At 43.6% G+C, this 27,649-nt stretch overlaps 1 protein-coding gene across 9 annotated transcripts in view; it reads right to left on the bottom strand.

The window, feature by feature from the left end:
- The window catches only part of LPP (LIM domain containing preferred translocation partner in lipoma), a 356,904-nt gene that overhangs the window by 202,924 nt on the left and 126,331 nt on the right, over nt 1–27,649 (bottom strand). For 8 of the 9 annotated variants that reach the window (XM_067301782.1, XM_067301780.1, XM_067301788.1 and 5 more), the window contains one exon: nt 10,198–10,399. In XM_067301782.1, the coding sequence (XP_067157883.1) occupies nt 10,198–10,390 (193 nt within the window). In that variant the 5' untranslated portion in view covers nt 10,391–10,399. Of the gene's footprint in view, nt 1–10,197; nt 10,400–21,220; nt 21,274–27,649 lie in introns of those variants that run through there. The other variant, XM_067301789.1, reaches the window with a different exon arrangement.

The raw sequence follows: 27,649 nt of genomic DNA, 5'->3' as shown, positions 1-27,649 counted from the left end.
GCAGGACTCAGCCCTGTTCACCAACCCCTCAGCTCCTGCACCTAGTCCATTTCCATGTGCTTTGCTTAAATGAAGAGCATTTCAGGCCTCATAAATTTAGTCCAAATTGTAATTGTGCAGTGCTCACTGCCAGAAATGCCTGCTCTTTGGCCACAAGAAGAGCTTCTGTGGCTTGAAGAGTTGCTCATTCATTCTTCTAAGCTTTTATTAGACCAACCTGTAATATAATCCAATAGATATTTATTGCTTGTTCTGACTTAGCAGTACTCTGTCTGGCAAAGTAAAAAAGCTTTAGGCAGAGAAGAGGAAAAAATATATGTATAATCCTTTATTATAACAGTTAGTTTTAAGGGTATAAGAGAGCTGCATTGTGTGAACAAGGGCAAAAAAATAAATGTTACTTGACTGTTAACTGTCATATAACAACTGTTATTACTTAACGAACTAGCATCTGGAGGGTGTTAAAATTTTAGATTAATATAAAAGGGACAAGTGCTGCTTGTTTGAATTCAAGCTATTTCAGCATTAACATTGCTCTCTTGCTTTGATTAGGCACTACAGCCTTTTAGAACTATGTAGAGAAAAAACAATATCTTTTTAAAAGTAGGTTTGATATAGTCGATGACAGATGTTTGCAATTTGAGTTACAAAAAGATGGCTTCTCTCCATTCCAGTGTATGTTAGATCTGTCTCCTTTTTCTGCTTCCCTTTTTTGCCCCTTTTCTTTCTTCTACTCAAACTATTGTGGTTCACAGAACAGGGCACTGCAAGATGAATCACTATTCAATGTTTGAAATAATGAAGTGGAAAAATTAAATATAGTATCTTGGAAGAACAGACAGAAAGGAGGAAAAGAAAATGAGAAAAAAATAGGCATGGCAGAAAAAATTAAAAATCTACCTGCTGAGGACTGTAATGGTTGCTTTATGACACCAACTAGTAAAAAAAAAAAAGCACAATCTCACTCATCAGAATGAAAAACAAGGCTAGGTAATAATTCAAGTAGTTCCAAATTAGTGGTGAATGTTCCAAAGCCTCTGAAATTTGTAATTCTAACGAAACAGTTAAAACTGTTAATAAAACCTGGTGGCTTGACTTGACATTTTGTGAACTACAGATAAATATACCGGTTCAATAATAGTTTTTATGCACCTGTTTTATGTTGCATCTTTCCCAATGCCATTATCAGAGGTGATATTTCAGAAAAGAAAACGTTCATCTTGAGAGCAAAACCAAGAGCACAGACCTATGTATTTGTCTGTAGCAAAAAAACTGATTGAGACACTATTATCCAGCTTAAGTAGTAACTTATTCTGGGATGACTGCAATCAAACCAATGGGACCGCACAGAGCCAGACTATTTACACTTGTGAGAATCACAAGTCATGACACTAGTCACTGTGCTGTGGAAAACAGGGCAAAGCTCTCTGCATCTCCATCTGGCGAGCTTTTACTTTCAGTGTAAGAAAAGTGGCAAGATACGAACAGAGGCAAAAAGCCAGGGGAACAGCAGAAAGAGATGCCAATGTTTTGTCACCAAGAAGGGCAACAGCCGGGTCCTAGTAGGTCCAACCAGCATCAACTTTTCATGAGCCACAGAGTAGAGGGGCTACTCTGGGGGCACAAAGGCACTAACATGTCTCACACTTCTTCAGAACAGCTCAGCTTGCTTAGGGCGATTTAAACCCGCTATTACATAAACGAGAACCACCACAAATCTCCAACTGGTTTCACTTGTTTCTTAACCAACAGGGAAGAGGATGTCATTAGAGAGAAATCAATGGAGACTTCCGAAAGGCTGCTCAGAACCAGTCCCAAGCTACCCTTAATGAGGAAGCCCCACCGTCATGCTTATACTGGGGGGGTTGGGGGCTCTGTTTTTGTTTAAATGCTCTTGTGCAGAAGGTAACAATGCCACTGTAGAGAGGCCTGGAGCTTCAAGTTCATTTTCACTGGCTGTATTTCGTAAGAGCTTGTGGATGATGCATTTCTGACACTAATGAATAAAGTATTGTTTCATTTGCTCCATTTTGTTCAGTGCAAGAAACACATGGACGAACAAGAGCAAGGATTAAGAAGGGTTTTTAAAGTATATAATATTCCTTTTAAAAAAGCTTTCTTTAAAAAATAAGCATCAGTGTCGGGGCTGTGCTTGGGCACATTCAGAATGATTAACAACAGTAGCGGTCCTCTTCTTAGTTCCCACAACATTTTTTTTTATCTCTGCAAGCTCAATCCTGAGAGCACGATGGGAGTAAAAAAAGCGTTAGAGCATTTCTCAGCCTTTTTTTTGTCCCATCACTAAGACACTGCCCTCTCAGGAACACCAATAATTTTATTATCTGATGGCACAGCTGAAGAGCAAGATAGGTAGCACAGTCCACCAGGTCCCGCTAGAAACTTTCTGGAACTTCTAGGAGTCAATTTACTATCAAAACAACCAAGTGACAACATATTCCCATGCATCATCTGCACTGCAGTAATTGTCCATATGCATAACTCACAACACATGCAAAATAGTGAGCCTTTGCTTCTAATGCAATGCAAGAAGGTTGAACTAAATCACATTACTTCATCTTAGTTTTGGACTGAGCACACACACAAAGCATTGCCAGAGCCCAGCTGACACACAGCACACTGCTCGTGAACATGAGCCTTACCCTAACAACAACTAGGAACAAAACACCATGAAAAGTCATGTAAAGCACTAACAAGATCAGGTATGCCTCTCTGCCTCACAAGTGCAAGATAGCACTTCCAGTAGCAAGGTTTACTCTTCACTGTGCTGTTGTACCAACACACAAACAGGATAACAAAAAAACTGCAGAATCTCCCAAGGCAGACAGGATTTATCCTTTAAGGGCTCTTTCCAAGTACAGAATAGACTCTAGACCTGTTCAGTTTCTATGAATTATCAAGACTGCAGGGTAGGGAACAGCATAGCTGAAGTACTAAATGTCTCTTCCAATAAATCCATACCGAACCTTCAAAAATTAGACAGAACTACTGATAGCAGCTGCTGTAAACAAGATCCACCAGGTATATCTGGGTACAAGAAAAGAAATAAAAATCAGCCTGATAGACACTAGAAGCATGAACTAGCAGACCCCACAGAATACATTAGCCACTGCTAAAGAGTCTCCGCATACATGAAGAGGAGGAGGGCAGAAAGGGTCAAGGCCAGGCAAACCTGTATCAGCACGGTTCAGGCATACACAGCAGTGTCAGCTATGTAATCTTGCCCTGGAGCCAGCTCTTGTATCCTGGCTTCTCTCATGAGTTGCAGCCCTGTTCTTCAATCAAGTTAAATGGAAGGAGATGATTTATAAAAAACAAACAAACAAAAACCCTCTAGAAGACCTGCACATGAGCCTTCTGTCATTCACCATATCTGAAAGTAGCCCAGGGAAAGAAAGGAGAAGGGACGAGCTTGCTTTGATTCTCATCCCTTCATTTAGTTTGTTATTAAAACCATATTAACTGTTTCTGCTTTTGCAGGTATTATATTCACCAAAGGTGGTGATTACTAGGAAAAGACATCAGCACTGATAACTATTGTATTTAGATGGACCCAGCAGCGCAGCAAACTAAAGTGGGTAATTATGCAAAGTATGTCCTCAGAGCCTCTGAAAGCATGGAAGGAAAGCATGTCCAAGTGCTCTGAGGCCCCATAAACTATGTGATTGTTCTGGGACACTCTTTGTCTGCACAGCCCTTTCTGGCAAGGGCTGGCACTATGGTAGCTGTCTCAGGCACTATGGTATTAGTTTGGGAAACATGACTCACCAATCTCTATGAATGAAACATACTCTAAGAATATGAGGAACTTGGTTTCTTTAACAGCAAGTTCAACAGAAATGGAGGCCTTCAACCATGTTTCTTAGCAAGGTGGTATTTTTCATCCAAAGGTGTACATATCAACATCTCTTATCCTAGGGACACTCCTGCTTTGGAGTATTGTCCTCCACACAAAGCTGCAGGCTTTATTGTCATTGATTGTTCTTCCCCAGCCACATTTGTTTTCTCATCTCTTTGCCTTATGGGGTTGTTCCCATCAGCTTTTTTTTCTCCTTGAGAGTCTTCCCACTCTACTCTCTGGCAACTCCCATCCCGAGAAGTGCCTGGGAGCAAAACTGGCCATCTTTTGTCAGGAACAGGAGACCGGGTTCCAAGTAATGATCCAATATTTCCCAGTAGGCTAGGACAGACTCATTCCCCTTCCCTGCCTCCATCAAAGCTCCCTGATTCCCCTTCAAGTGACCATGTCTCACGGGACTATTAGCTCTACTGGATCCCCAGCGAGCTGCAGCAGTGCTCGTAAATGCTGCAATGGAAAGCCCAAACCCGTAGCCTCAAAGGGCTCAGTGAGCAACATCCCAGAGCCCGTGGGCTATGCTCAATTTGCATTAGCATGGTGTTTCTCCTGGACTTGCGCTGCTTCATGTCTGTGGGGTTTTGCTTGGAGGGGAGGGGAAAGGAAGGGGAAAAGAACTTTTGTGGTTATGAAAACAAGCTTGAAACCAAAAGGATCCTGACCAAAGGCAAATCACACCACAAAGCCTGACATTCTTGCTGTGTTCAAGCCATCTTATGACCTGAAGAGCCCTGACTCATCCTCTTCCGAGCACCTGAGGCTGACGATAGAGTTCACATGTTTCTGAAGCCCCCGATTTCGACCTTGTAAGCCCTGGCACTGTTCCAGCGTACCCCAAGGCCCTGCCGCAGAGGCACTTGTGTCAGAGTGCCTGTCACCAAACCCCCCCATTCCTGCAGCGCATGCAAGCGTACAACCTGGGCTGGAGTCACCGCCAGCCACACTCTCTTCCACAGGAGATGCCGACGGAGATCACAGCGCATGCCACGAGCCACGCTGAGCCTAGCCATGCAGCTGCGCAGTCACCCCACAAGAGTTGCCAGCACTGAGGAGCCAGGCCCACCACAGCACAGAAAGCTGAGTGATCAGTCCATGCCAACCTTGCTCTGAGCCAAACCCCTCCTTAGTCTGCCCTGGAGGCTGAGGCCCTGTTCTCTGGGACTAACAGAAGGAGGAGAAAAGGGAATTTGCTTTATCTGCAAGCTATAAATCCTCCTCATCTTCCCAAGCCCAGCTTAGAAGAGAACAACCATGTGGCAGCATTTCCCCAAGCACCCAGCTCTGTCGAACACACTGAAATACCAGTTTCAGGATAAAAGCTGGAAAGGAGGAGACAAATAAGTGACAGGGAAAAGAGGAAGGGCAAGACTTGTAAAGGAAACAGAAGAGGGCAGTCCACCCTGCCCTTCCATCCTCCCATTGTACCCTTCCATCAGCATTCAGTGAAAGAAAGCCCACTTGAATTGACAGCTCAGGTGAGAAATATTCTTCACTCATTTCCCTCTTTGGGACGCTCTTGGCTGCTGCAGCTCACTTAAAACCCAGTGATCTCTCATCCCTACCAGCAGCAGCACATACACATACTCATGCACAGGAGCTTGCTACATGCTTCTAGAGAAAACAGGACTGTAAAAACCAACAGAAGTTGCACCAAACACAAGAATAATACTGTTTTCTTGAAAGAAGGCATTATTTTGCTTAGAGATTTTTTCAGTCAATGAGGATAGAGGAAGAGTCCAATGCATGTTGCTTGACGGTGACTGTGAGGAACAGAGGAAGGAGACAGGTAGCATCAAATGCACGTGGGCACAGAGAAAGGAGCCAAACACAAGACTTGGCTGAACACAGGACTTGAGGAGGCCTCAACCACCTCAGGACGCATCTTCTCCCAGCATGGAGAATTCTCCTCCACAGACACATCCAGCTCCATTCAAAGGCCATCTACATTCTCCACCCCAATGCTCGTCTCAGGAGGATCTTTTAGAGCCTTGCTGCTTGAATGTCTGGAAATCTAATTTTGATTTCCAGCCTATCTCATTTGCAGCTAGGTTTCCTCCCCACACACACTTGTTTTTCTTGTACAAAAACATCTTCCTTTAGCTTAAACAGCTCTTCTCCCTCTGTAAGGTAAATACAGAGATGTGTAGGATGTTGGGCACCTGCACATCTCAGAGATTTCAGCGCTTACACCTCCCAGGATCAGGCCCACGCTGAACAGAAATGTTTGCGCCCTTGGGTTGAGCTTATTGAAAACATAGACTCTAGCAGTGACTCTTCCCACGTATAAAGAGAGCACAGTGATTTATGGCACCTTGCTGTAGAGAGCTAAAAGGGAGATGAGGGAAAAGGAAAACGCCTCCCTCTCTCCTGAGCTTGGGAGGAAGAGTCGAAGAGAGAGAATTGCAACCTGCAGCAGCGAGACTGCCGGGGAGGCAACATATGGACGGAGCTCGGAGCAGATGAGCCCCAGCACAACGCCATGCCAACACAGCTCCCCCGCAATGGAACGAGAGTTGCTCCGCGATCAGGCAGCTCCAAACACCGGCAGAGACACTCGCTTCTGTCTGCAAAGGGAATGGGCTAAAACGCAGAGGGACAGATCCCCACTGGAGATCCCAGCCCTCCCCAGGCACCCAGAGGGAGTATTTCAGGTGAGTAACATTAATTGCCTCCAAACTGTCACAACAGGGAATGCCAGCACTAAATCCTACGGAGAACCGAGCCCAGACCACGGCCTTAGCACATGGAGGTCTGGTCCAACGTTTGTAGGACTTATAAAAACACAGCTGTGCCCGCCTCTCCAGCTAGCCATGCAGCAGAAACTTATGCAGCACATTAATCAGAGCTGTGTTGTTATTACTATTATTATAGTCATACCCAGAGGCCCCCAAACAGATCCCTGTGACAACAAGACAGAGTCTCTGCTTTGATGGATTGACAAATCTAGCTTAAAACAAGTTGCAGCAAGTCAGTGTAACAAACAGCAAGGAAAGGGGGCTGGCAACTCTGAGAAAATTGCTCACTTACCTAGTCTAAAACATGCACATCTTGACTGCTTCCAGTCACATTAAAATGCTGCTGGTTTTTAAACCACTGGCTGCTTCTATTTCATTTTCTTTTTAGTCATTTAACCATTTCTAGCTTGTTTTAAATTCTATTGAGTATCTTCTAATCAGTACCTCCTGTCTGATTCTTGTGCCTGTGAAGTGATGTCGAGGCAGATGTCAGGAAAAAATAAAATTCAAGGTGAGAAAGTATAGGACAGCACTAGGAGAAACCAAGGTAATACCACCAAAGAAGCATCAGGGTGCAGCTGCAGAGGCCTTGGAGAGGAGGGGTACTGCCGTTCCCTTGCTGCACGGACAGAAGCCCAATTCACAAGCCTGTCACTTGAGTGCCCTTCCCCAGAATTTTCAATGTATTCAAGAAAAAAAAGCACAAATGGGATCACTGAACGGACCCGCTCTGTGCAAATGACATGCCTACAAAATAACAATTCAGAAACGCGAGGCCAGAGGACACATTCTCCCCAGTGTTAAAAGCAACAATCTGAAGAAACTACTGAGAACAGTATTTGCTGGTCTCCCGGAGAGATTCCCTGATATTGCCCCTGCAGCCTCTTTTGAGTGGGTAATTGACTTCGGTGACACTGATTAGGCAGGAAACGATGTGCCAGGCCATGATTTGTGTGGCCGCTTTATGTGCCATTACAGCCATGGGACAGCCCTTCGCTCGCACGGTGCCTCTGATCTCATTCATCTTTAGCAGAACAACTTTGCGCAGCGTGTTACGCTCGAGCGTCCAGGAAAGCAAATGCTCCTCCACAGAAGCCATGGACGGGTGAGAGGCTGAAAATATATCAGAGATCAATGGGGAGCTGCAGCTCCTCTTCTCCCAGGCTCGTGGCAAGCCAGATGGGAAAGACCCCTGGCAAGGGGAGAACAAATTCAAGCAAAATGATGAGCAGTGTTGCTTTACGGAGGGAACCAGTGGGGCACGGAGCTGCCTCCCAGGCTGAATCATTGCTGCAAAAACAACTGAGGTCATTGAAGAAACAATTAGGGAGCCTGGAGGAGACAACAGAGCCATAAAAAGTGAATGAGGCATGTTGGGCTAAATATTCTCTTGCTGTCCCTCCTCGCCTGCCAGATCCCAGAAGTCTAATGTTCTTAGGTTTATATATGATGGGGCTAACGGCTTTGGACTGGCTGCTGACACCAACTAGCAACATGTCACCTTTTGAAAGTGGATTAATTTAAGGTGGAGGTACTACTGTCAAACCACTAAGCTGGTCCCTGACTAGATCTTTGCCATCACTTAGCTCTTCAAGGCTTGTCAAATGATGACGTGATCTCCAAAAGCCCCAAATCAGACAAGGCCAGGGATTGACACTGAAAAAACAGCAAATGCCTCCTGTGAATTATCAAAACCTCCTGTTTTTTAACAAACCTCAAAATGCTCAGCTTCTTATAGGGCTGGATAGTCAATGTTCCATAAGAAATATTTGTGTAGCCTCGTCTCTCCCTTCACAGCCTGCAATACTTGGGTGTTGGTCTGTTCTTATAGAATTCTTCCTTCCCCAAATGCCAAGAAACAAAGAATTTTGTAGAAGATGATAATGTTCCTGAGTCACATATAATCAAATCTACAATCATTAAAACACACACAATTAGAGCACCCTGACTTTTTGACAAAAAATAGTGGCTGATCAACAACAGTTTTCCCAGGTAAAAAATGTCATTTTCAGTTATTATTTTAAATTTTAGGAGAATTTAAAATATAAGTATTTCCAATTCCAATTTGAAAATGACATTTTTATTGCACTCCAGAAATGGATTATTTTTACTTTTAATTCCAAATGTCTTTCTCTTCCTCTTACTCGCTAATGTCTTGTTACTGAAGGCAGCAGAACAGGTGCATATGACTGAGCTTTTCCCCTCCAACACATTTTCTTTTTTTGTTCTGAATTCTCTGAAGTTAGAGTGGCAGAGGAAAAAAAATGAAATACCAGTCAGGATTTTCCAACTTTCTTATAAAACGTCCTTAACTTCAGGAAATTGCTCAAGTGAGAGATTAGCCTATTAACAGGCTACTTTGTTTTTCTTTCTCCTTTTCATTATTCTGTAGTTTTCCTGAAAATGAGTAAGCCTTGAAAAGATGCAGAGTTGAAAAAGGCGAGAAAAAAAAAATATAGCAGACATCATTTATCTTATTGCACTCAGCACAAAATAGCAAAAAGTGGAGATGGAAGAAAGAAGAGCATCTGAAACTGAAAATCAAAAGTTTGTTTTGCAATTTTCTTGAATACAGTTAATTTTTTTTAGGGGGGAGGGTGGCAAAGAGGAGAGAGAAGAGTTTTCCATCCAGGTCTGACCACAGAAAAATACCTGGAATAGAAAGGTCACTACTTTGCAAAGACAGCTCCCACTCTTTCCTGAAATCCCTGCTTTCGCATCTACTGAGGGAAGGCTTGGTCACGCACTCTCTCCCCATCACTTAAGGGCAGCCAGGGTGTTTCTACTGGCAGCTTTCTTATTGTGAACCCAGACGCGCTCCCAGCAGCACGTTCCCGCTGGTGGGAAATCCCTCCCTCTGCTTGCCCACAGCACAGGAACCCAACTCCAGCGCTTGCTGCTCCAGCATCTGACTGCACGATGAGTGGAGGACTTTTAAAGCAGGAGGTAGAGCAGGGCCAAAGCATGGTGATTGGTAGGCTATTGTTTTACTAACATAACATCTCCAGGGGCTATTGTGATGGTCACATAAATATCCACATATTACATCATTAAATTATTCCATATTCAAAAGCCTGCCACAATAGAGGAAAAAGAACAAAAGTAAAGCTGAATCAAACTGACAGGCTGGAGACAAAGTACTCTTAAAGCTATTTTGCTAAACCCATGCCCTGTCATCCCAAACCTACCCATACCCCCGACTCATCCCACTTTTGCAAAAAATTGGGCTGGGATGAAAGTAGTAATACTGAAAGGGCTGTTCAAGTCACAGCTCCTTGGATCAATACACACCAAACAAACAAAAACTCCTTGAAAAGTATCAGTTTTAGAGATAGGACAGCTGCTTCCATTAAAGTCAAGTAAGATCTGTCCCCTACTTACCCTTTATAACACCCCTGCACCTAACATGAGGGTAGCTATCTGGAGCAAGGGTAAAAGATACCTTCAGATTTGTCTTGATTTGAATGATCTGAAACAGAAAGGCTCCCACAAACCCATCAACCAAGAGCAAGCCAAGAACAGCTTACGTCAGAGGTTAATTCCCCTTAATTATACAGGTGTGTTTTTTTCCCTACAAAACATCCTTACCATCACCTCCTGGTTGCTTGTACGGGTTGTACTTTGGCTTGGGGGCAACAACAGGTGCAAATTTCTTTGGTGTCTGCTGGGTGGATACTGAGATGCTGGGAGTCCCAAAGGCATGTGTGGTCTCCATCCTTGCAGTAACGTGACCAACAGGGTCGTTGGTACTCTTGGGTGGCAACCAGGATGGGTGAGACATGATTCAGATCTGAGAGGAGAGACAAAAAGAATCACACACATACACTGGAGATTTAGGCTGAAGAAATAACAGGTGCAAAACCTACCACTTTGCTGATTTATAAAATTAAACAAAATCCTTTAATATGTTGAGCTTTGCATGCTTATCTTTAAACATATCGGTATTTCTGTATAGGGCTTAAAATACAAATCTGTCCTTCTTTCCCCAGTAGGTACTGATCAGTTTGCCAGTGATATCAGCAGAAAGTGATGTTATTTTACTCTTCAATCCAAAGTTGAGGCAGGCTGATACCTTGGAGAAGCTTATCAGTTCCACCATCTATCAGCATAATGGTGATATATTTGCTTTGTCCTATGGGGCTTTTGTGAGTACATTAATCAACAATGGTGAAGGTGCTATGGGGACAAGTGTCGCTACACTTGGGCAGAAACACTTCCAAAATGCACCTTACATGACTTTAGCACTTTTTCACGTCATTTAGGACCCCACATCCCACCGACTTCCATTTAAACTTTTAAGAAAAAGGTTTTCAAAAGTAGCTAATCATTCTTGATGCCTCCATTTTTGAATGCCCAGCTTCAGATATTTTAAAAGCATGCCAATTTTGAAAAAATGCCAGAAACCCACAACCGCTGACAACCAGGCTCCTTTTAGATGTCTCAACTTGCGTAACAGAAAACAGAGGCAGCCCAAATTATTACTTATTTATGACAATCTTGGCTTTGGCCTTTTAAAAGCCTACATCACTTTTGAGAACTGGACTTAGATGCAGCTGAAAACATTGTCCATAAAATACCTGTTCATAATGGCCTTAACTGCAATAAACAAGCACTTTTCATCACGCAAAAGTCACAGTCGTCAGGTAACAGTGATGGTCCTACAGTACCTTCAGGAATTATCCCTCTAAGCGGGATTTGAGCTACAGTGAGGAAATGAAGACCCCGCATGCCTGTGAAAGGCATTCCCACAAAAAACAGAAGACACCATGAATTTTGCAGTCCCCGAGTGCCCTGTTGTGCTCTGAATTGATGTTAGGAGGACTCCACAAGGATATTGAAACCAGCAGGCAGCTGGGTCTTGATCTGGAAAGATTTGTTTCAGTCAAAAAGCATGGAGAAGTGCAGTGACTGCAAAGGGCCAGGGAAGACATCGGCTGACTGCTGTCATGTAAAAGCATTTCCAGCTGGGAACAACACAACAAAGAAGAGTCACTGCTGGGTTTGCAAAGAGGTGGTCTCCAGCTGCAGCAGCAAGTGCATTCTGCCAGGGCAGAGACGGAAGAGAGAGTCCTACCTCTGTTGAGCCTGGCAGCAAAGGATTTTATTAACTGGTGTGGATTGTCCTCCGAGCTAAGGATGGGGAAGGGGAATGGGGACAGATAAAGGGTGGCTTCTGGCAGGTGTACACCGTCTTGGAGTGAAGTCATTACCGAACCCTGTAGCATTACAACTCTCTAGCTATTCTGACACAGCTTCGCGGTCATGCATGCAGCCATCTATCTGAATGTCTCACAGGAAGGTATTTCATAAGACCAGAAAAGCAGCCACATATAGCCAGCTAAAGGTCAGCGCTTAAAATCTGAAAGTAAGTGTGTGGCTGATCTTGTCAGCTCTGCCACCTATCATCAACAGAGAGATGATACAAATATCTTCTCGTTGATACCACTCAGGAATGAGACTAAAGGATCACCCCCCATGCCTACCAGGACTTATGCTTGGTGCTTCAAAGTTAACACTTCCATGCATACATGCTTCCCAGACAAACAAATAACATTTGAGTTCCGCAGCCAGCCCCCAGCATTACATGGAACATTTAGGCAGGAAGAAAGTATATCTGATAGTGCATTTAATTCTACCTAGACAAATAAAGCAGGACATCACATTTCATTTCCCCCTTCTCCTAATTTGTGCTCAGTTATCACTAGAGATGCCAAGACTGAGTTGTGGGGGTTAAGGTGCAGAACTGTTTTCCAAACTCATCCTGGCGGACAAAGTGTCGGTAGTCACGGAAATAAACCATCCTCTGCTACCAGATGTCGGAGTGGGGGGACGGACCCGGAGTAACGATGAGTCTCAATATGAGTATGGTCGTTCTCCCTTTATTAGAGCTTACACAGAGTATATATAGACAAGCAATAAGCATGCACTAGCAATAGCTGTATGATTGGTTTACAGTCTGTTCACGTGCCTAAAGCGAATACACGATTGGTGCAAAGTTGCTGTTCACGTGGAGGGGCTTGTCAGCCCCCTCCTTTACTTGTTTACCACTACTTGCCTTCCCCTTCTGTAATGGTCTAGGAATGCTCAAGGACAGTTCACATAGCCATGGGATCCTCCCTTCATCATGAAGGCAGGATTGCTCACTTCTAAGAGATCATGCCCTCTCTCGCTTAACCATTCTCCCACAATAGCATCTGCATCCTACAAGCCACACGGAGAGCAAAACCAGGAAAGTCCTTTATCAAAGACAACAAGGGTTACTCTTAAGACATAAACCTGGGAAAGCAGTCCAACGGCATCCTATAATGATAATCTTGTCCTAGCCATTTGCTATTAGAAAGTAATGCTGAGTCAGTATGGGCAAAACAAGCTAGGTCTCCACATGGTAGCATGGGGATAGTATCTCCAGTTAACAGCAGTGCTTGTTAAAAGCTCACGTATATAGATGTTTGTTCGTTTCAGCCTAATAAGTTTACTTCCGGTAACAAGTTTCCTATCTTAGGAGTCATTTCTACTTAAAGCCTGCAAAGGATGGACAGTCCACAGTCTGAACCCCAGACTGGGAGCTAGGAAATTTGAGGTCATCTTCCACCTCCATTGCTCTTTGCATGGGAGAGGGGCTGGCAAGTGCCAAGCATCAGACTCAAAGCATGTGGTTCATCCTCCTAGTGCAGTATGATCCACTCAGTGTGAGCATGGCTGGTTTGCGATCCCTACTGCTGGAGGAGGAGTCCATTGCATGGGACACCTGATGTCAGTGCAAGGAAGCCAACAGGGGCCTGCACAGAGCAAATGGCTTGAAATGAGGCAGCTGGGAGCGTGGCAGCAGCACAGTGGAGAAGGGCAACCATCGTCTCTCGCAGTTCCCCCTTGGGATAGCTCTGCTAAGGCTGAGTTACAAGGAACGAGGTGACTTTCCCTCCCACATACGGCTGCTGGCCGACCTCATGTTAACAGTGAGAAGCATCATTCTCAAAGCAAGAAGTGAAAGGCAGGTCCTTCCCACAGGGCTGGAGAGCAAACCAGTCGTGACGGCGGGGGAGGAGGGCATGTGAACCGCACTTCCATCAGCCTGGTTCTTCCTGTCAGCCACAGCAGCACTCATGGAACAAGACAACAACTGCCACTAGAGCAAAAAGGCTCACCTACCCTGCCACCTCCTCCTCCCGTATCCTTCAAAAATGTAAAACACAGCAATAAAACTCAGGCAACTCCTTAGGTTTTAAGAAGAGAAAGCACAGAAGGCACTCAGCTTTAAGAGCTAAACAGGACAACTCTGCACTCTGCTTTCTCATCGCATCCAAAGACAACTCCATCTTCCCCATTGCTAAATGTGTCCAGGAGTTGCATTTGGGCAGGTTTTCAGCCCCTTGCTTGACATCTCATATGAAAGACTGCCCTGCAGCACTGAGCGCCCTAGGACCATGGCCATTACCTCCATACTGATTCAAAGCAAACAGCCTCAGCCTAGACAATTACCATCATTCCTATTCTGGCAGCTCCCTAGCTGTTCCTTAACCATCTCTCAGGCAGTACACTAACATGCCTTGGTCCCACTGAGCTCTTATGGTCTGCCAGGTTCATGGCATGGGTGGGCTGAGTAAAGCATGCATCAGGAGATTTGGTAGCCAGGTTGCACAGTGTTGGGGTGGCCAAAGATGATCTGACATCTCAGTGAACAAGAGTAAGGGGCAGAGAGCACTTAGGGGCAGTTTGGGAGTGTGAAGACCACACAGGTGTATCTCAGTTGCTGACTGTAAGCTGGCATGCAACTCCATACCAGCTGTTCTCTAAAGCATTTGTTTTGGTGGGGTTTTCTAATTGTTTTCCTGTTAGCCTTTTCTTTTTCTCCCCCTCTCATTTTCTGATGTGTATTTGTTGGCACTTGTTTTTGCTATCTGTGCTTTGACAATAATTCCAATAAGTTCCCTTTTCCTTGTCTGTTCCAGCCCCAGTTCCCCAGCCTCAATTAAATTTAGCCCAGCTTCTTTGCAAGACCATAAAAAAGGAAAATGACCCATTCTCTTTTCAACAGCTGAAGCTAAACTTCTGGTTTTGTTTTGATTTTTCCACCACTTTTCATGTTTTCAGTGCATGCAACAGTGTACCTAGGGTAAAAGGCCAAGAACAAGGCAATTTAAGGGACAGTGGCATGCAGATGAGCCACAGCACCCCACTTCTCTATGCATGCTTCTCCATATGGAGTACTCTGCCAATTTAGATGAAGCTGTCAGTGGTTCCCTGTAATTTTTTTTTTTTCCTTTCAGTTAGTAACAACTTTGGAGCAAAACAGGTGGAGATTTTGTGACGGGGACCTGCAACCAAAAGAGCACAGGGCAACTTGTGCTTATAATCAATCCTCTTACTCTAAACCTATTCCTAAACAGGCCACTGCATCCTGCATCATCCTGGCTCCTGCACTCAGACCAAGACTCTCCAACAGATAGAGGCAATGCTCTTCTGGCTAGCCAGTAAACATAATCAGCAAGTGCACATTTCATTTTTATCCTACAGGTGTTTCCTTCCAAAAAGTTATTTCTGCCAGTTCTACAATAAACAGTATTTTTAGCCAGATGTTGGATGTGGAGGATTGCAAAAGTCAGTAGCTGGAAGAAGGCTAAAATCACTGAGGAACTCAGAGAATAAAAGGAACATGCCATATTGGATATTGCAAGCTAAAGAGAAACAAGGAACAGGGAAAACATAATGAAGGGAGCATCAAGATGGATGAACCATTGAAACAAGCAGGACCAGAAAAAAGATACTGGGAGCATGCAAACTGGTGGGTGATAATGAGGTGAAGCACATCCGCTAGCATTGGTTGTCACAGATGGAGCTGCCTTATCCATTACCGAGGGGAAAACACAGCAAGTTCCTTCTTCTAAGGTAATAGTGCATGGAGTGAAAAACCACCAGACCCAATGTGAATCACTTTGGTTTGCCAAAAAAAAAAAAAAAAAAAAAAAAAAAAAAAAAAAAAAAGCCTCCAATGGAGAAAACTGCAGCTTATCAACCTTTTGCTGGCCAAGCGAGCTATTGCTACTTCTGCATGCCAAAATGCCAAATGTAATGCATTAAGGGCCTGATCCCTCTGCTGCTCAAGCCAATAGCTGGTCCATAGAGCTTTCACTGAAAAGTTAAACTGCAGATCAGATTTACGATTGCGCCCATATTTCTGCTCCAAGCAAATCATTCGTCAGGCATGGTTTCCCTTCAACGAGTCCCTTCCTAGCAAACCTGAATAAATCAAGCCAGCCAACATTTAACATAGCCAGGCTGGAATGATCTTTGTCATCAGAGCCTGTGCCCCCAGGAATCCTCCTACAGCAACAGTAAACCTCTTGATATCAAAGTCAGAGCCTCCCTCCCACTGTTTTGCAGAAGTCGTCTGCATTTCTGCCTCTCTCTCTCACACAGAGAGCCACTGCTCTCAGTCAGGAGTAACTCAACACTTCCTTTCTGGAGCCTGCTGCTACAACTTTTTCCTGCCACTCCTTACTCATTGAACACTTTGGCAACACCTCTTTCCCAAATTCACTGTCCCTGTCCCACACAAACCCCTCCTAAAGTTTCATTCTGTCACAGCTTTTGGAGTCCTGTTGACCGTCTTGTCCAGCTCTCTGCATTGTGCAGGGCAAGCAGAACCCTGCTCAGCTATTTCTCCAGCAAGCTTTTGTTGAGCTAAAGAATATCCTTTAGAAAGACATACAGTCTCAACTGAAGAATGCAAGTAATGGAGAATCCACCATGGCATTAGGTAAAATGTTCAGGCAGGCAATCAAGCATCATAATTAAAGCTTCTCTGTTATGTCTGGTTTAAAATTATGTAGCTCTGCTTCCAACCATTAGATTTTGTTACACTCCTGTCATCTGCTTTACAGAACTGCCTCTTTTCCTTATGCAGTTTCAGAACGCAGCCAGGTCATTGGTTAAATTAAATCAAAACACTTAAATTAAGTATCAATTAAACTCACGGTAAAAAAATACATTCTTCTTGATTCATTCATGTATATTTAATCTGAACTCTCTCCAATTTTTCACCAAGCTTTTCTGAAATGGTGGATGCCAGCATAAGATCCATTTTTCCAAGAATGGTAACTTAAAATGGAAGGGTGAAAGCAATGAATAGTATCAAAGGCAAAAACCATACTGTCCATCAGCTGTGGCTGCCCAAGGTTCTGTTATCCTTCCTTCCTTGGAAGCATTAGTCATCACCTACTTTTGGAGGTAAAGGATGCTACTGGACTAGCCATGATAAATAACATTAAGAGCAAAGAATGAAATCAAGCTGCATAAATAAAGAGAACAGTGTGCTATGGTTCTATCATTAGGAAAACGTAATGCCGTAAGTTCAGAAAATTGTAACCATAAAAGAATACACCGCAGCAGAGGAACTGGAATCCACGAACCCCAAGATGAGACCACATTATCTAAAAATGTCAGACCAGGAATATCAATAGAGCATAACACTAGTCAATAACAAAAACCTGACACTTTTTTTTTTTTTTAAACATGTGTGCATAAGTGCTTGTTTTTGCTTTTAATTACAGGATGTCATTCACCTTTGAAAAGGAAGGGTAAAACAAAGAGGGTTCCAAGTCAATTTAGCTTCATATCAAATAAGCAATTGAAGGGTAGAGCACCAATTTGTCTACTCCTGAAACTGTTAGTGTATTCACCTCTGAAACAGTCTGTTTTTTCTGTGATTACACTGTACCCAAATAAATCTTCATTTTCATACTTGCAACATGGACCAAACACTCCTCAGATGTTGATGGACTTTGCCTAAACAGAAGAATTTGTCCCTTAGTTAATTAAGCTAATGCTTCATAGAAGGTAGCAACAGTATTTAATAAAAAAACAGCAACCACAGTCTGTGCTTGCAGACAGTCTGCTCTATCTTCCGTCATACTCCTTCTTAAATCCACTGGCTAGATTTAGGTCTATAATGCTCTATCTTGTTATTATCTATGCACAGCTAACCACGACTCCTGACACCAAGGGGCTGACCAGATACAAGGAGGCCAGTACTTTATTCACTGACACTAGATGCAGCTGGAAACTCTCCTGAGGCTTATTTTTGATACCATTCAGGAACACAGTCAAGACATCCCCCGCCCTGGATAACCAAAGTTCATCTCTGAGGGCTTAAAACTGCCAAATGTAAAAAGGCAAATAGTTCTCCCCACTCTCCCATCCGTGCAACAGGACTCGAAGAGAAAACTTTTGACTTCAGTTCATCTTCCAGTTGAGTTTTAAAGACAAGTTCTAGCACTGAACCAAGGAGACACTCTTCCTGATGCAAAACCATGTCCCACATTGCCCCTTTTAGTTACAAAGGTGTAGTCCACAAGACAGGACCATTCTACTCTAAGCTCATTTGTCTTCCTTTTTTTTTTTTTTTTTTTTTTTTTGCCTGGTATTCCCAAAAGCAGGAACCCAAATGCTCTGCTGAAACACAGTTCTTTGCTTTGTCCTTATCATCTCCACTCCACTAATCAACCAAAACTAGTAATGGAGGCTGACCAAAGAGATTTGCTCTCTATAAACTCCTACAGCTGCTTGTTTCTCTTGGCACTGTTTCCCTCTGAATGTTAAGTGAATTTATTTCTCCATTTATGGCCAGTGGCCTACAGCCATGGAGCTTTCCCATTTCTTGCAGCCTCCAAAAGAGGAGGTCTCATTAGAGGTCTTTAACCAAACATAGGAAGTATCATAGGTACAAACTCAGCCCAAGTCCTCTGGGATGTCTTTCCCAGATGGTACTACTTATCTTCACCAATTTTACATAATTTGGGAAATTATGTGATTTGGGGAAAATTGTGATCCCTTTTGAACTCCCTTAATCACTGTTGATCTACACAACAGTGCTCAGTTTAAGTCCTGTATTACTAACCGTCAAAAGAAGTTCCTCCTTCAGACCTTGCCAATAGCAAACTGACGTGGGCCCTTTGTGATCCTTACACATCACATCAGCAACCACGAGAATGGCAAAGTCACAGGAACAACTTTGAGTGCTGAGATCACCACATGTGGGAATCTGATCACTGTAGTGGCAGAGAGCTAATAGGAGTCTACGGAGCCACTAAGCTCCGAGACATGAAAAAGAAGAATAGAATATGCTGTCACTTTTCAGTGATTGATTTTTTTGATCATATGCACATGAACTCCAGCCCTTGTGGTAGATCTCTCCTTGAGATCAGGTTTCTTTGCCTGCACCAGTTCAGCACTGTTCCTGGACTTTTCTTGTTGCTTTGCTTTAGTCTTGAACAGCAAACGCCAGTTGGAACAAGTTTCCCAGCATTCCTTCCAACCACTTGGATAAGGCTCGGCTTTGTATCTTCAACTCAATTCCCTCAAAGAATCAAAGTCCCTCCTTCACTTAAACAGGGCTGAAAGCATTCACCAATTTCCTGCTCTGAGATGTCACTAATGTTATCACAAGAATTAAAGGAAAAAGAAACCTAGTTAAAGCATATCAACCATGCACTGCCTGTGCTGAATTATTCCTCCAAGCATATAATCTAGTATTGTCTCACTCTAGCTTTAACAGCTTTGATTGGTTTCAGTGGGTCCTTCAGAAGAACTCATTTAAATTCAAATTTCACCCTTCTTTGAGCAAGGGGCTGGCCCAGATAACTTCCAGAGGTCCCTTCCAACCTCAATTGTTCTATGACTTTAAGAATCCAGACTTTGAGGTTGAGGCTTCATCTGCACTCAAGAAGTTTTGAAGTAATACAGCTGTACTCCACTTAAGCCATGCCAGCCACATCACCTACTGACAACACAACATAATATTTTCTAGCCTCTAGTCACAATGGTTCTTAAACAAGTACAGCATATGCTCATTCTTCTAACTAAATAACCAATACAGTACTTGGAAAATAAAATTTTTCTGGTACGGCTGCATCCAAGCTTAGGTTTTGGCCAACAGAACTACATCACTTTGGGACGTGACTTTTGCTACATGTAGCTAAGTCAGTAGAACTTTTAAAGTATTGATCAGATACAACAGGTAGACAGCAGATCCAGAGTAGAGCTGGCAAAGACCTGTCAGAATGATCTCTACTACGATACTGCTTATCACAGATTAAAGTCACCATGCTACATAGTCCATCAGATAATGACTCAATGTAACATTCAATCTTGCACCAAAATCCTATTGCTGGGACAATTCTGATATCAACCAAAAGCTTACAATTCTTTACGTTTTTTTCTTAGCTCATTTCTCTTGTATCAACCTCAATAGCGGGAAAGGGAGAAGGGCAAGCTAAACATAAAACTCCTTTTCTTTCACACTATAATTGCATTAGCAGTTTTGGGAGTAGATGCAGGCTATTTGACTTTGACTGCTGCTGCTGCAAAACACACACATAAAAGCTGATGAACGACATCTTCCTTTTACAGCCATGTCACATCCTGGTGTTGGATGACAAACTAGGCTTTAAAAACCCAATAAATTGAACTTGACTGGCCCATCTGCATTGAAACAAAGAGATAGCACTGACTCCCTGGAGATAGATAGATCTATCTAATCTAACACAACTCTAATGACCGCATTATAATTTCACCAGAGAGCAGGCCGATTCCTGACTTCTGTGGTATGAGACAATTCTCAGAAACTCCAAATATAACCACATTGGACAAAATGTTAATCCAAGGCCTTAACTACTTGTCATCACAACAAGCTCCAGGGCAATTGCAATGGAGTGGACAGGCCTGGTGGCCCAACCAAAATACAAACTTAAGGGCAGCAAAGTTTGTGGTCGAACCTTAGCAGTTGAGCCCAGAGGTAGCTCTGAGACAGACTAATTTCTTCCAATTCTTTAAACTTCTGTTCCTGACAATCTGACCTACAGGTTTGTAGGGAGTGTCACTGCACCACAAAGAAAAGTTTGAGAAGGATGCTAGAGAATTTAATATACAATAACGAGAGAGGAAATGTATTAATAGGGACAGGAAAAGAACAGGCAAAATGATGAAGAGTGGTTCTTTTGGGTATCTCTGACCACGAGTTTCTTTACACAAATACGGTTTTCCCGAGTGCAATTTTTTTTCAAGATCCCTCTACCACAGAAAGCTACCCTTACTCCTTCTGTGTCCAAAATCACTGTCTTGCCTATGGGATAGTTCAGTACTTGGCTTCCAGCTTTAGCAAGACACTGACAAGCAACACAGAGCTCTTATGGGTCACCCATCAAATAAAATGGTTAAGGGACTGGATTTCTCAACCAGTGGAATTGTATTAGAATCAGGCCTACCAAGACAGTCCCACATAAGAGAAGAGAAATGAAGGCAACACAGAGATGGCAAGGTTAAAGCTTTTACAGTGAGCCAAAGCTGTTTGGATGCTGATGTTGCCTGTAAACAAGAAGGAACCGTGCAGAACTAACATTCAGCTCAGCAGTGAGTTAAGCAACAAGACCCTAGTGGGACAAAATGGGACCATGAAAGCATATTGACACACAGATAATTGTATTAGCTTTACAGAGTGCTATGTGTATATGTCTCAGCCTGGGGAGAAACAGCAGGGATCTGAGATCAGTAGAGAGGGGGAAATCGAACACTGAACAAAGTGAACACTGAAACAATGCAGAGCTTGAGGTCATACCCAGCAAGGTTAGCACGTGTGTTGATGGTCTATTAGTTTGTGATGGGTTCTCTGGGCTCTACTTCTGTTCTAAAATAGTTGTGGTTGCAGGAAGAGCAAGCTGGTCACTGGAACAGAGTCAGCTGCCACTGTCCCTTGAAGAAAACAGATCTGCAATTGGCAATCTGAACCCGGAGCTGTGGGGATGATTTCTGTGAATGAAGGGGGAGCTGCATCCCAGGGCAAGGCATGTGTGGAAGGACAGCACAGGCCCCACTCAAGAAGGATGCAAGCATAGGGCATCTCCAGTGTAATCTTCTTGCAACACCTCAGGCAGCTGGCAGAATGAGCCAGCCTTTGAAACTCCAATGCCTAAAAAGCAAACAATTAAATCAATCCATGGGCAGGAATTGTGTCCAGGACCAAAATCCTTAACCCCCGATTCTTTCTTTACCATCTGACCCACTTAACTTTTCCTCTCATACCCCAAATCACCCTGGAAGTCACAGTCTCAATTATAAAAAAATACCTGGATGTTTTCTCCCCTTTCCTGAGCCCAGCACCAACCTGTGCCTCATTTTTTGGCAGCTCAGCCCATGGCACCTTGCAAATAATCAGGGGAAATTGCCTTTTTCCTATGGAAAATCCTATACTCTAACATACAGAAGAGTGATTGCTGCCAGATGGCTGGGCACTGATGCTGCAGAGAGGTTGCTAATGGAAGCAAGATATTTCAGTGCATTGTGAAAACTGGAGAAAAGGAAGTACACAGACACCTTGTGTAAACTGTCAGAAAGAGACTTTGCATTTCTCTGATTTTCACAACAGGTGATTTGACATCATCAGGGCATGAGCTGATATACCCCGATAGACCCTTGTCTCTTTTGCAACACAAAGCAAAAATAAAGATTACAGTGCCTCCTTATTTAAGGGCCTAAAAGCCTTCTGTACCGTCAATAAAGAAAAAGGATTTCTGGAGGTCACTAAGTCCTGCTGTGTGCAGAAGACTGGACTATCACCAACACGAGCTAAGGCTGGCCATGGCTTTGTCTAGCCAAATCTTGAAAACCTCCAAAATGGAGAAGCCCCCTGGTCTCTGGTGACCTGTTTAAGTGTTGCACTATTCTCCCAGTGAAACAGTTTTTCCAGATGTCCAGTCTGAATCTCCCAAGCCACTACTTACGTCCACTGCACTTTATTTTGCCATCTGAATAAATAAATGTTTGGCTCTGTCATCTTCATAACTCCCCTTTCAGTAGCTTCAGGCTGCTATTGGATCACTCCTTTGGCTCCTCTTCACCTGACTAAACAAGCCCAGGCCTCTCAACCTCTTCTTGTAGGCCATGTGCTCCAGGCCCTTGACTGCCTTGGTAGCCCTCCTCTGGATCCTCTCCAGTTTCTCAACATCCCACTTCAGCTGGGGGACCCAGGACTGGCAGACTCACCAACATGGAGTAAAGGGGAACAATAACTCCCCTCACTCTACTGGCCAGACTTGTCCTGAAGTAACCCTGTATGCAGTCTGCTTCATTTGCAATGAGAGCACACAGCTGACCCATATTCAACTTGGCGTCCGCTGTCAACTCCAGGTCCTTTTTGTCAAGGAAGGACAGCACATTGAGAAACAAAAGATATACTTTGAAATGATGCCTAAATCAGAAGAGCCCCTGAATGCCCATGGACACATGGATAGGAGGGGGAGTCATAAGATGATGTTGGGTATCCCTGTACTATTTGCAGTAAACACAGAGTTCAGCCCATTGAGAAGACAGCTGTTCAAAGAGGAATGTTATAGAAGCAGGGGGAAATGAGTGAAGAGAAATATTAAGACCAGTGGCAAGCATGCCTCATGTCAAAGCGCACCAAGATGAAGTTATCTTTTAGTAACTGTAGGACATCAGTCTTCTGAAAGTTTTTCTGAAAAGAAACTTGTGACTAGTGCTTTGGACTCAATTTTCATTTCTTCTTTGAAACTCAAACTACTAAGCACCAACCTAGGAAATTATCGCTGTTCCCTATTAGCTCAGTGTCAGTTCACTCAAGAACTTCCAATACTCAAAGCTCTGAGGGACAATTCCTCAGCTGGTGCAAACCATAGTACCAGCACCGAAGTTAACACAGCCAGGCAACCACACTGGCCTAGCAATTTTGCCAAACAATCACCTCATACTGAAAGGGTAACTCCAGTTACTCCACCACTATCATATTTGTGTCTTCTGTTCTCAGTCAACCAAATAACCCTTTGTTCCCCTTCCCAGAAATCGGTATGAAGTTTTGTTGTGATAGAAGAGTTTCCAGACTAATCTGGACACATTGGTTCCCTAGATGTGAAATGGGCCAAATCTGACACCCTCCAGAAAGTATTACAGTGCTCATCTATTTTCATGGCACTGTCCCAGAACTGACTGTGAGAAAAATGGAGCAGTGGGAAAAAAAAAAGAAATTAACTGTGAGCACAGGGAATTTGGGGAGGTAAGGAAGAACCACACTCTTTAACTATCTGAATAGCTACTGATACACTGCTGCACTTTAACAACTACTTGTGTTCTGGTTTTGAGTTATGCTAAGGCAGCCAAGCCATGCCGCTGGTACGTGCACACAGAGCTCACTTAATCAAATGCCCTCCAATAGAGTTGCTACCCCTATCTCACAGGTCTAAGGCAATGCAGTACTACTAGTGTGCAGTTCCCACACACTAGTAAGTGTCTGCAAGGCATTTCAGCATGCCTTCACTATGTAAGGCACGTATTTCTCTTTCAAACTAACACAGTTGCCAACATCTTAATCATTCCAGGGGGACCTTCAACCCCACTAGACCCTTAAGTGCTTCATTACCTCCAGCAAGCTCTTGCAGAGCTCAGGTTCCAGGTGATCTACATGAGCAAAGTCCTTTGCCAGTTAAAGAAAGCAGGAGATGCAAATCTCTGCAAATCAGGATTAACAATATATCTACAATCATTCTTCATTCTTGCAAGTCTGGCCCATTATACTGCAAAATAGGCAGGACAAAAGGCAAGACAGCAACAAGCGGAAATCTTTGGGACCCAAATTATTACATTTTTCTTTTCATGAGATATTGTGGGAGAGGAGGCTCTTGCCCCCTCTCAGTGGACTCTCTAAGGGGCTACAGAGACCAGTCAGCTAATGTAACTGAGGCACCTGAGTTGTGTGTATGTCCCCAAAGCTTTGTTGTTTTTAAGTTAGAAACTGCTGCCTCAAGTCATAAAAATATTATATTTTAAAATGGTATTGATATGTTCTTGGCACAGAAAAAATAAATGAACTGCAAATGCAACCAATATGGAAACTTGAGCTGCCCTTTGTTTCTGCAGGACTTAAAACACTAAGGGGAAAATCTAAGCAACAAACTAAATTGATCCATGGAAAGATACAGTCTGTTAGGACTAATACTTAGCTACCTATTTTGAAACTAACTTTTGCATATCAAGGCATAACCTACCCTTTGATGTTTCTAGGTTGCTCCCATCAGGTTCCTTGAGATGACAATACCAGAGACTTCCACCCGAGGAATCACTTCTAAGGAAAGTCCCCTTTTAAAGCAAGCAAACTCGGGGCCATTTTTCCTGATGCAAAACCACCAGAGACTAGTTTCACCTGCTCTCTCAGCTCAAGGAGAACAGGCTGGGCCCTCCCTCCTCTGCACTCCCCACTACAATTCATTGCTCTCCTGATTTCCAATTGCTGCTATGAGCTAATGGCTCGAGATGATACAGGAAGGTTATCTAATCATGCAAAGAATACACATGTATGCACATACATACACATGTGCACATCCCCATCATTTTTATTCTACATCACTTACTCAGGAAACTAAGAGAAAGAAAGAGAATAAAGAGAGAAACCAACAGTTGCTCACATGGATCAACACTTCCAGGCTCTCTCTTTTGCAGCTCATCTCACTCATACTTGTGGTTTCAACATGTGATTCACATTAGGCCCCTCTGCTCGCCATTTGATGGTTCTGTTAAACAGATGTGAATTTATTTAGTCACAGAGCCTGCTCTTTACACTGCCTCTTTGTAGAACAGATGGGCTTTTTCTTTTTTTTCTTCTGTTCAGCAATATTCAGATAATGATCAAGCCCAGTGCACAGGTTTGCTTGAGGATTTCATATGAAAAAGAAGAACATACGAACAGAGACGTGATCTCACAACAGCTCTCTTCAGCAGCTAGGTTGAACCACACAAGGCGTCGGTGCTGATGGAGAACACCAAACTGCAACAGCAGCTATTCAAGAGAGACCCAAGATCTCGGGGGTCACTGAGCGCAGCGTCATAACTTCAGGCACACGAGCGATGCTCATTCAGCCTAGAAGGGTCCAGGAGATTCAACTCCACCAACCGCCCATGCACAAAGCAAGCTAAAGCTCTGGCAGAAGAGAGAGCTGACGAGTAAGCTCCTGTGACATTAACGGGGACATGAAACCATGTGCATCTCCTGGGACTCCTCAGCATGGTGAAATAGCCTGGAAAAGCTATTCGCTCCCTGTGTGGGCATTCTTCTTTCTGCACTAAGAGTGCCTTTGGCAATGGATTAAGTAGAACTGCACAAAGGCCCTCTCAGAGCAGAATAAGACTGCCCACATGAGAAGTACGCTCAGAACAGCTATTGCACTTTAAATTCACACCCTTGCTGTGTTTCACAATACTTCCCCTGTGCAGAAAGGACTTGGCTTCAGATTCAATTTCTGTCCATATCATTAATGGCTGAGGGCTGATTCCATCTGTGGGCAGGCCATGGCCTATACGAGAGGCTGAAGTACGATTTGTGGGGAGAAGGAAGGGTTTCACAATCCCTTTGCACTGTCCTGTGTAGGTATGCACCTTTATATTGCTTTAATAGCTGAACACTAGTGACTTCATTCTAGCAAATGACCTTATGCGTGTAAATTACTCCTGCTTCTACCACAGAAACCAGGCACAGGATATGTGTATATGACACACACAAGTGTCATGTCCACACCTGTGCAAGGATCTAATCCCTTTTCAAAAGCTGCAGTCCAGTCCCTTAACCACAGCTTTGCCCTCTGCCCATTGCCCACCTGCTCTGAAGATGACCTCAGTTTCTAGGAGAATCTACTTAGGCCTTACATAAACTCACCAGGAAAAAAAAATACACACACAGACACACACACACATTTACTTTAAATATGGTTATACTAAATTTGGGTTATCTAGAGAAGGAGTGTCCAGGTTTAAGAGGGGAAGCAGGAGTGGGATTCTCTGCTTGAAAAGCACCCAGGGAAGCTGAATTAAAAACTTAGCAGGTATTAGGCAGTAAAACATTTTCAGTAAAAGACGACTCTACAACTGGAAAGGATAGGTTGGGAAGGTTGTCTCTGTAAAGCAACTGGCACTTCCTCTACAAAGCACCTCATGTCTGTCAAGAGCGCATGCCCTTTTTTGCAAGTTCTGAGCCACTGTGGTGCAATTTTCATTCCTGTTAATGACTATGCTAGTACCAATATCAACTATATAAAACCTTGCTACTTCCTAACTTCTGCCGTCCAAATATTCTGTGTATGGACCAAACAACATTTCACTCTTTTATACATCCTGGGGCAGGGAACAAAACTGTAGAAGAAAGACTTTCACAAGCATAAAGCAAATTTATGTGTCCAATTCTCAGAGGCTGGATGCCCAACTTCCTTTACAAGTCTTCAGAAACTTTCTCTGAGAAGTGGGAAAAAAAAAATTCTTTCTTTGGTCCATCTAAGCAAAATGACGTTCCCTCCCACTTCCCGCCACCTGTTCCGCAAGCCCGGAAGGGATGGGCACTCCTGCCAGGGAGAGGAACGATGCTGCAGCTGAAGCAGAGGATGGGATGTTGGGGAACAGGCTCTATTCCCATCCTTTTGTGCCATGCCAAGCAAGTGTGAAGTCCTTCTAAATTCCACTGTCCCTCTGTATCCTCCCTATCACCTCTGCTCATACACTGGGATAACATCTAGCCCCTACTTTATTGTGTTTTGAGCTCAAAAGATGGAAAGTACTCTGTAAGGACCATCTCACCACAAAGTACGGATATACAGATTTCCACGTGGGGGTTAAAACTAATGGAGAAAGAAATACGGCAGGAGAAGGGGAAAGAACCAAGCTATCTCAGCTGGCGGAGGCACATGACGGATAGCAGTAAGCTGTTCTGAAGAAAATTAAGAAAACATTTAGAACACCCTCCTAAAATGGAACAAATAGGTCCAATCCTCCAACAGAAGGGGATTTTTTGCATCTCTGAATGATAGTACTTCATTTTTATGGCCTGCGGCTGCTTGGGAAATTCAAAGCTATTTCTCTGAAGAATTCACTTGGACAAGCTTTATGGCTTTGATCAGTTAACTATTTTTTAATGCTAATCCATCCCAGTAATATTTGTCCTCCTTTTCCCCATGCGCACAGAGGCACAGACACAGACAAATACTGTACAAAAGCA

Source organism: Apteryx mantelli, chromosome 9 (genome assembly GCF_036417845.1).
Source record: "Apteryx mantelli isolate bAptMan1 chromosome 9, bAptMan1.hap1, whole genome shotgun sequence".
Classification (NCBI taxonomy): domain Eukaryota; kingdom Metazoa; phylum Chordata; class Aves; order Apterygiformes; family Apterygidae; genus Apteryx; species Apteryx mantelli.
The sequence above is the reverse complement of the archived record's forward strand: the minus strand, read 5'-3'. Positions and strand labels throughout refer to the sequence as shown.